Genomic DNA, 10,531 nt, shown 5'->3' on the forward strand with positions numbered 1-10,531 from the left:
GTAAGAAGATATCTATCTTGTTTTCTACTTGCAACTTTTTAAATTTGAAGAATGTGCACACAGTTATAGCAAAAAAATCACATAGTGTCTAAAAAGTCACTTATACCTATCTAGTAAAAGAAGGTATTTGCCGGTATTGTCATAAGACTCGTCATCCTAGAATGACAATCTCCTAGCAACCGCGATAGAAATTTATACTGTTTTAAAAACTCTACTAATAGCTACCGTAATATGGTTTTACCTAATAGACCTTTTTAGCAAAATATTTTTTATTATGACGGCATCGTACACTTTCTGCAAATATTTTTGAAAGGTTAATCAGTTTCTATTTATGGCCTCTAGAGAAAGCTATCGAACTTGGAAAAATGGGAAAGTTAAAAAAATTACCGAAAATTTACAACATTCTTTCGAAATCCTTTTAAAGGACTAACCTAGCGGTGTACAAAATTAAATATCAATGAGAGAAAACTGATAAATAATAATTCATCAGCAAAATACAGGGAACTTTCAGTGGCGACCGAAGGAGGTGAAGACTGTTAAAAGCTAATTTAAAATCTATTGTGAGGCAACCTTTACGCAGGCCCCAAAAAATGAAATACTAAACACTTTTTGGTTTGATTGTAAAAAAAACTAAAATTCAATTTTCCAGATCTTGCGAGGCCCCCGTGAGGCCCGGTAGACCTCCCCCCCTCCCCCTTGAAGTCGGCTTTGTCAACAGAATCAAATCCTACCAGAGAAACGCAGAATAATATCACAAATATCACCGTCCTCTTAGCGGCTGTCGAAAGGGATGAAAATAGCCTTAAATAAGATAAACTTTATTCCCTTGAAAAAAAAAATGATACATTATTGAAATTTACAGGAAAGCCGCACGGAAATAACATGGCAGTGATCATCGTGTTCTCTTATGCCGTAATTCTGATAAGACTTTCTGCAACGTTCTGGCAAATTTCAATTTGATACCTGATTTTCCTCAAGGGATAAAATTTATTTTATAGGTTTATGGCTGTTTTCATCCCCTTCTACGACCGCTTTGAGAACACGGTGATCCCTGTTATTCAAGTGACTCTTAATTTATAATTAGCTTTGGCAGTTTCCACCCCCATCGCCAACAGCTGAGAGAATGTAATGTTCTCTGTTTAATAGTCCTCCGTAATTCGCTGATCAATTTCGAGCAGATGTCGATGTATCAGCTACCTACTTTCTGTTAATATTCAATTTTGTACACATCTAAGTAATTTTTACCCTTTCGCCCCTTAAAAAGATTTCGTGAGAATGTTAGAATGGATGTTAATTTTCCATACATTTTGTAAACTTCCTCGTTATTTCCAAGTTTGAACACTTTCCTTGAGGTACAAGAGTTTTTCTATGATTATATTATATTTCATTTCCTTTAGGACAACCAATTTTCAACTATTTCTTTGACTACCATTAGTATTTTCATCCTGTTGGTGATTTCTGGGGCAATAGCACGACTTCTGTTATTACATATTTAAGCGTTTCTTGAACCATATAAAATATAACGTTTGGTTATTTCCGGAAATTTAACGGATAACTTTTGGCTGTTAATTTCACACAGGTCTTTCCTTTTGCTTAAAATATACATTTAATAAGAAAAACACAGGAACAAAGGAAACACATTTCCGGTGCAAAAATATTTATTTTAAAATTTAAATTGGAAAATTAAAAAACTCAAAACAAGCAGTTTCTAGAAATTGAATAAAAGGTTCCTAATTTTTTTCATATTTTCGGGACTCCACTTTTTGTGTGCAATTTCTGCTAAAATAAAAACTGTTTCATGTAATTACACCAGCGAAACAATATATGCAACTTCCTAATATTGGATAAGAATTTTGGAAATGAATTGGTGTGAAATTTTTAATTACCTACCTAGGTATATTTAAAAAAAATGCGAGATCTTTCAATTTCTTTGAAAAATGAGATATTTTCGCGTTTGTTTTTTTTAAATTCAAAATAAAGATTTGAATAATTTTTACTAATTAACTAACTAATTTTGGAAAAAAGATGTTTAGAAATTTACTATTTGAAACGCAATTTATTACAAAAACCCAGAGGTAGGTATAGAAATCTTAATTTTACTTATAACCAGAGGGTTGTCTCTGTTATAACCCACTAGTGACGTAGAAATCATAAAAGACAAATGTTTGGTTTATTTTTTCCAGTTTTTATTAGAAAACCAATTTGAAACAGTAATAAGTCAACAAATAACCTAAAATGCTACCTACTTATTAATATTAACATTAACATTTATGGTACAGCCAAAATTTGACGCCAATGGATTATTGGAATCGTCTTGTGATTGTGGTAAATTTATAGAACAAGTTGCTTCTTTGCGTGTGATTGCTTCAGGCACCTGCACCCCTTGTATCTTTTCAGCAGTATCAATTTTGCTGGAAAGTGGAAATTGACTCTTCTATATAACCTTCAAACCTTCTACCACGGTAGATGACTTCCATCCAGCGCGGCGTTTGAGTGTTGTAATATCCCTAGATACGAGACGCAAGCCATGCCCTGTATATAAATTAGAATCTGTCAAGCCCATAGCTTATATTAACACTAACACATTAAACGTGTGCATTTTCCCTTTTGAAAATTGCAAATGAACCTTTTATGCTGCACATTTTGAGGCTTTAGCTTAGAATATTTTCTAATTAATTCAATTGGATTAACACAAAATACTTCATTTAACACAGCGAAGCTTCTTGATTTGTTCGTTTTACTATTTGAAATCATGATGTGGATATACTGCCCTTTGCCCTTCATATGGTCTATGCTTAGATGCGTCCAATTCCTCGCAACGGTAAGAGCCAAGAACTCCTAATATCAACGACATCTAACAACAACAAATTTAATAAATATAACTCAGTTAAACAATTCAGTAGAACCTACCTTATTCATAAGATGATCTTCGTCTAGGGCTTCACGCAAAAATTGTTCGATTTGTTCTCTTTCTAAGACCTAGGATTTTTTTTTGGTTGAAAATGTTTGTGCTTATAGACTTTAGAAATGCCACCAGTCTTCCGAATTTAGAAATTTCAATGTTCTTGTAAACTCTCAAAGTTGACTTCAGCATGGAATATTTAGTCCACAATTTGGACGGAGCTAATTTCCCACTTAAATTGAAGAAATAAGCCAGCAAGACATCTTCATTTACGCCTTTCGCCCCTTCTTTGATTCCCCAATCTTGAAATTTCTTCAGTTCTTTGTTGCATATATAGATTTTGATTTCTCCGGAATGATGCCTGCAATAGCCGCATTAGCTTTTTCTAAAATTTCAGATGGAATTTCCACATTTTCCATTTTTTCAGTTTTGGTTTTTGGATTTCAACGTGATTTTAACTCGGAAAATAATGTTTGTTTCCTGACAAGCCTTGGTTACAGACACAATTTAGGTTGACACTCGCATCCTTTGTATAATATTTTAAGTTACTTTTATTTATTAATAAAACGAAATTCTACGAGTGTTGGATAAATTTTTGTACGGCACTCGTGTGTTCACGATAATTCGTGACTTATATATACCGTAACACATTAGTACCATAAATAACTATTATTCCGATGTTCTATAGTTACCTTGTATTTAAAACAGTATTTGAATAAAAAAAGTTCTACTGTATTCTTTTAAACGACTGCTTTTAAAAAATATTTTAAATATTTCAGTTTTTTGAACAAAATAATATGTAATTGGGAAATGATTCAGTTTTCAAATATAAGATACTTTTATTTTTAGAAATTAGTCATTAAATGCCCTTATTCAATTTCCAAAATACAAGGAAATTATTTACTTAGATTTCCATGTTTTGTTTTATTGCGGTAACATATTTTGAAAATATTATGTTGCTTTAGGAAGGTTGAGCCATCGCTTGATTGGTGAAAATCTAGACAATTTTTTAAATGATAAATAATTTTTCATTTATAATTATGAGATGTCTCAGGTTTTAATCAGGGAAATTTAATAGGTAATAGCCCTCGCAAAAATATAAAGATAAATTGACATGAACTTGTATGTTTTAAAGCTTTGTTTTTGAGATATAAGAGTGCTAAAATTAATATCTTTTTTTTTCAATTATATCAAATGCTACTTGGCCAATCTTGATGCAACTGATGTTTTAATAACAAGTAAAGGGCTTAATAATTTAATTCAAATGGATTTAAAATTTAAATTAATTATTCCAGAGGAGATGCTGGGTGATCCTAACTACATAACTATTTTAAAGATAAATTTGAGCATACTACTGCTTTTTTATAAAGTCGATACTAACTTTTAGATTGAGTGATTAAAAATAGTTCTTTTGTTAATGTTAATAACTTTTCACATTTGTATTCTGGCTTCTAAACCTAATTTAATGGATTCACCACTTTCCGTTATTTTTACAAAACCCCTTTGACAAAGTACACAGGAAAACTCCAAAAATACAGACCAAAACTAAAATTTTGTAGATTTATTAACAAATGATGACTCGTGGTACAAAGGGAACATTAGTTTGTAGACAACTTGTTATTTTAACAATCTTACATAACATAAAGCCAGTTTTCGGTTTATGGTAGCCGTATCCAAGACAAAATAAACAAATAATAGAGAAGTGAAAAATAAAATATATTATCAAATATTATTTTAAAAGAAAATAATATAATAATCTCCATCTAAATGTATTATCAGTCATTTTTAAAGAAACGAGTAACGAGTAAGACAAAAGCAGTATTAACAATACATTTTTATTAAAATAGCTTTTATTTTTATAAACAATATAATATATTGGAATGGATTGTCTATATTATAATGAAAAATTCAAGTACCATTTACACCTTGATTAAAAATATACCTCCATAAAAAATAAACTAACAAATCACCCAATACATTTTTTAACATTAACATAATGATTGATAAAATTATACTTCATTTCTTTTTGCTTTTTTCTTGTTCTTGTCGCCTTTTGTTTGCTATGTAGATAGTCCAGAAAAATCCCACTAGATTGATTATCAAAACTCTAAGCTGCAAAATAATAATAGATTTTACCATTTTGTCAAATTTACTAAGGAAAAACATCACACAAATAAATCAACTTTCATTACCTATACATTTATTTAACTATTAAATATTTGTATACAGAAATATTCATCTAACATTTCACCTTTCACTTTTTTGCATTTATATCCAGGAAAAAAATTATAAAAACTAAAGTGTTAGGAAATTTTCATGTGATTTCAAAGCAATCTGTATAGAAACTATTGAATGTTGCATTTTAGAAATATAAACTAAATTTTCTTTATAAATAAAAGACCCCATATATTTTCAAATATTGATATAGACAGTTTCCTTAGGACCATAATGATATAAGCTTTAACTCGCCCATTTCTGATAAAAAAGTCGATATAGCCAGAATTTATTATAAGTTCAATGAGTTAGTGGGAAATTATTGTTAGTTTCTAGGTATCTAACTTGGTAATCTAGTCTTTGTCTATAACATGATGTTTATGTTTCACCTTAGAGTCAGGAGTCTCTCAATTGAGAGAGTAACACAAATTTGCCATTTTGGCTTTGAAAATTATGATTATGACATTTTCGTTAAAACTTACCTAAGTATTGTCCGCAATACAAGTTTTGAATTTGTTTCTAATTTACTGATTAGAATAAAGTAAGAAACTGCAATAGTTGCTACAATTTGTGCTTTTTATGAATTATACCGTGAAAATATAACAGTTCTGATAATAGATGTCATCCACCTACCACTATTTTAACTCTAAAGTTGCAACCAGGGAGACTACACAAGTAGAAGGAACTATATGTAAACACTAACTTTGCATGTAGCAAGAGTTGTCACATTTCGTTGGACATCATTTTTCAATTGTCTATTTGCATAGGCCTGCCTCATTGTGGAAACAATAATCTTTATAAATACTCAGATACTTTAGAATAAAAAAAATAATTGCAATTATCAAAAATATTTCAAAATATAGCAAGTACTTTTTTAAAGACAAGCTTGGCATACTTTTACAATTTAGTTTAGGCTTGGACTATGTCAATGTTATTAAGAGAACTAAATAAAGGAGGATGTTCTAGCACAACTTCACTATTTTAGCAATAACTTGAAAACGAAAAAAGATATCGATTTTTGGTTTGTATATTTGTTTTCCTTAATAAATGGTCGACCAAGTCATGAAAAAAAAAACATATTTAATTTTTTTAGTAAACGGAGACAATTACAAAACTTTTCTGATTAGCGTCGTCTACCATTGCGCACGAAAATAATATTTTTATTCCCATATAAATATAAATTTTATTAATAGTTTTTTTAAAATGAGCCATCATTTCTTGAAATCAATTAAGGAATTATTAGAAGTATGACAATTTAAAAATTTCAAGATGGCATCCTTTATACTGGCGTTGCTATTGTAATAACAAAAAAAAATTCAAACAAAACTTTTGAAGGGTCTAACAGTGTATCTAATAAGTGTATTTTCAACTTAGGTAATATAAGCGAAATTTAGAAAAAATGATAATTTTCGGTAACACTATAGCAGTGGCGCCCTCTAGTGGTGAAGTTACAAACTTGAAAAAATTTTAAATCAATTTCTTTTGGTTATATTTGTTGAGATTTTTTCCCCCATACTGTTAATGGATCACCCTGTAGTGAAGACACAAAAATTAAAATGGTAATATTTTGATAATGAAACATGTAATCCATATAATTTTTAGGGGATGATTTCTAAGTCCACACAGAATTTTCTTGACAAAAAAATTTCGAACGAAATTTATGAAATAAAAAATTAAAGTCGGGTTGGCTGGTCCCAAGATCTCAAAAAGGGTTGCACATATAGTACTTTCGATATTTGTTGAGATAGGATTCCAAGACACCTGTATCACATGGAAGAAAGATATTGGCGGTGTGGCGTTCTAGTTTAATTATGTATAATTTTTTTCTTCCTGACCAAATAATTTCTTGAATAATTATTAATTTTCTGGGAGAACAAGTAACATTAAATAATTCAATTAATAATTGTTCAATTTAATTATGTACTCTACTGTAATGTAAAAGAAATAAAAACCCATTTAAATCCAAAAAATCTGCTTTATATTTGTATATTTACCTTATACAGGCCGTTACAAATTCGCTTCTTACTACAGGGATCTCGGAAACAGTAAGAGATGTGGGGCAAAGTTGCGTAATCAAGGAACCAATATTATGCCTCTAAAAAATCAAGGCTAACATGATTAGTTTTCGAAATATTTGAAAAAAATGGAAATTTCGGAAATCCGTTTTTGTTTAATTGCAGCCTTGTTTAAGGTGATATTGAAAAAAGAAGAACATTTTTCTCATGCCTTCTATCGAATAACATAAACAATTTTTATATGTAACATTTCGTTTCTCCAGGACCATCATCAACTTCATTTTTTTAAATACGACCCTGGAAATTTTTTTACATTTTTTGCAAGCCTTCATGACCTCCAATACTGTACTGCCTCAGCCGGAACCAGATTCGGACGTTTTGTCTCAAAAAATTTATCTTCAGTGTATTCGTTAAAATTTATCTAAATTTTTTATTTAGATTTCTTTATTTATTGAATTATCGTACACTGTAAGTGTCGTTAGACCCTGGGAAATCCACCTAGTTATTTAAATTATTACCACCATGCATTAAAATAAAACTATTAGAGTTTTATTTCTGTGTCCATAGTTATTTCTAGGTTTCTCGAGTGCTCAAAATTCAAACAAATTTCAATCTAATTTTTTTCAGGATATTGATACAAATACATCTTCTCTTTCACAGTTGCAGTTACAGGCATAATAAATTCCGATCATATTATGCTTATCTTCATATTCAACATTTGCCAAAATGGAAACGTTTTTGAACATTTTCTGTAATTTTTTAAAGTATAATATTTATTTGTAGTTTTGTATAATATTTATTTGTAGTTTTGGTTGTTCATATGCATTTTTAATAATTAGTCATAATGAAATCAAAATTGTAGTAATGTTTTAATTTTGACGCAACACATCGAATTATCTATGACTAGGAATTCCAATAATGTTTTATTGTAACGTGTGATGGTAATAGTTCAAATAACTAGGTGGATTTTATAGGGTCTAACGACACTTAAGAATGTATGATAATTCAAGAAACAGAAATCTAAACAAAAATTGGATAAATTTGGAACAAATACACTGAAGATGAATTTTTATAGACAAAACGTTCAAGCCGAGGCAGTACAGTATTGGGAGTCATGAAGGCTTGTAAAAAATGTAATAAAATTTCCAGGGTCGTATTTAAAAAAATGAAGTTGATGATGGTCTTGGAGAGATGAAACGTTACATAAAAAATTGATTATGCCATTCGATAGAGGGCAATAAATTGCTATGAGAAAGTGTTCTTCTCTTTTCCGTATCACCTCAAACAAGGCTGAAATTGAACAAAAAACGGATTTCCAAAATCTGTTTTTTTCAAATATTTTGAAAACTATTCACGTTAGCCTTGATTTTTTAGAGGCATTTACATTATTTAACTTTATTAGCTTGTTCTTTTCTTGGAATTCTATCTCAACAAATTTTGTACCGACTGTACGTACATTTCCATTTCATTTTCACAACCGATTCTCATTTTTCAAGGTGCAGCATTATGAGATTTCAAAAATGGGATGTTTTATTTGATATTAACATTCAAATTTAAAATATCACAATGAAAATTCATTTTTTGCAAAGAAATAAAAAACCTGAATAGCCATTTAAATTTTTTAGTTCACAATTTCATTTGAAATTCAGGGCAATTCCCCTTTTGTGGGCCAAAAACGGTATGCATCCCATATTTAACTATCAAAATATGACCACTTTAATATTAGTAAGCCATCACTGGTGTGTAGATTTTTGTTGGTATATAATGTAAATGTATGCACAAGCCTTTAAGAAAACTTAAAACACGCTGCTACGTACAACTTGATGTATAATAAATAATAATTTCTAATTACCATAGGAGGTACGACACTAAGATTAAGCAACTGTATGACTGTCAAATATTTCCAGCTACTTGTAAGGACGGTCCAATAAAGAGACTGCAATTGTTTTACAGCCGTTTTGTGGTCTTTTCCTTCCAGTCTTGCTATAACATATAGAGTAAATGCTTGATACAGAGGTGAATATATAAGCCTTTCAAAAAATAATTTTTTCGCTATCACAAATGATGCCTCTTCGGGAATGGCACTCTCTAAGAAATTATAAAAATAATGGGGTATAGTCCCACCAAATAGTAAACTAAAACAAATTTTCATTTAAAAAAATTGCTACTGTAGTTATTATTAAGCAATTACCCAAATACTCCGTAGGCCAATAAACTTTGATAATCAAGGACTTTACTTCCTGCTATCCTTTGAGAAGCATAATTTCCAGCCGTTGCTATAACGCAGCTATAAATAGAAGTTATCAGTTCGAGTTTTCTGTTCCAGTTATAAACTTACCAGCTGATAGCTTTTGTCCTAAGTGGATGTTCATATAATTGCCCAAAATAAAAACTTAGGGCGTTTATCAAAGGTTTCGATAGGACCATTTTTGTTACTTACAGTGTCAAATTTAAGTCTATATTAAGTATTTATTAAATGTGGCAAATAAACTAATCAGAGTTGAAAGTCCAAAAAAATATATACCCACCGCTGCCGAGTTTCTCTATCATTTAAGTGTTAAATTACGTATTTGGATATTATTGTGTTAGACAATATTTTTAATTTTTCTAGGTAATACTGCGAAATAAGATACAAATATATTTAAACCTTATTCAAACTTGTAAATGTAAATAACAGACAAATAAGATGATACCACTCTCTTCTATTATCTATGGATACCATTGAACACCACTGACACAACATAGCCATAGATATAGGATACAAAACATAGATAAGATATACCTTGGGGTCTTTCGTTTTGACAAAAATAGTACCTATTAGCAACTAATATCAGTTCAGAGCAACTCTAAGTTGCTATTAGCTACTAATAGCTACTATTTTTGCCAAATCGAAGGGCTCTCTTGTAAGAAATAGATTACAACTCAATTAAATAATTAAAATCACAAGATATACATATATCTAGTGTTCTAGTGACTTTAGAAATAATGTATTAAATACGCCATCAGTGTTTGCAGTACGAAACACTTTCAAGGTCAATTATTGTATATACGAGGAGTATAACATAAGTTCATTGGGCATAAAGGGCATACGATAACTTCTCGATATATTTATAAGGTACTTCATATTCACAAACACTGACCAAAAATGACATTCTCGTGCGAGCGGTCGAACTGAGCGGACGTGTTTATTGTGAAGTAAAGTGCATAGCAACGAGCAAGATCTACCTGCCTTTATCAAGGCTACCTGGAAAGAATCCCATTCTTTCCTCTTAACCACCGACTTAATCCCCGGCTTAAGCATAGAGGCCGTCGGCATCTTTGTTACAGGTATCTGTGCCGGGGTTATGCCCAGGTAAGTTTTTACTTTATTTATCAGTTATTTGCATAATTTTTTAATACA

At 30.4% G+C, this 10,531-nt stretch overlaps 1 protein-coding gene across 1 annotated transcript; it reads right to left on the bottom strand.

Moving 5' to 3' along the window:
* Nucleotides 1-4,837: 4,837 nt before the first annotated feature.
* LOC108904932 (peroxisomal membrane protein 2) lies at nt 4,838-9,844 on the bottom strand. Its single transcript, XM_018707655.2, has 5 exons — nt 9,595-9,844; nt 9,470-9,562; nt 9,323-9,418; nt 8,984-9,266; nt 4,838-5,014 (listed from the first exon to the last, which is right to left on the bottom strand). Exons 2-5 carry the CDS (start codon nt 9,556-9,558, stop codon nt 4,919-4,921), a joined length of 564 nt encoding a protein of 187 aa, XP_018563171.1. The 5' UTR covers nt 9,559-9,562; nt 9,595-9,844; the 3' UTR covers nt 4,838-4,918.
* Between the last annotated feature and the right edge of the window lie 687 nt (nt 9,845-10,531).

The sequence above is a fragment of the Anoplophora glabripennis genome, unplaced genomic scaffold, assembly GCF_000390285.2.
Source record: "Anoplophora glabripennis isolate ALB-LARVAE unplaced genomic scaffold, Agla_2.0 scaffold109, whole genome shotgun sequence".
NCBI lineage: Eukaryota > Metazoa > Arthropoda > Insecta > Coleoptera > Cerambycidae > Anoplophora > Anoplophora glabripennis.

Excerpts from the sequence above, each read along its gene's own strand:
- LOC108904932 (XM_018707655.2), bottom strand. The coding sequence starts at position 9,558 with ATGGTCCTATCGAAACCTTTGATAAACGCCCTAAGTTTTTATTTTGGG. Across the intron at positions 9,419-9,469 it reads AGGACAAAAGCTATCAGCTG|CTGCGTTATAGCAACGGCTG; the intron begins GTAAGTTTATAA and ends TTCTATTTATAG. Across the intron at positions 5,015-8,983 it reads TTAGTGTCGTACCTCCTATG|CTTAGAGTTTTGATAATCAA; the intron begins GTAATTAGAAAT and ends ATTATTTTGCAG.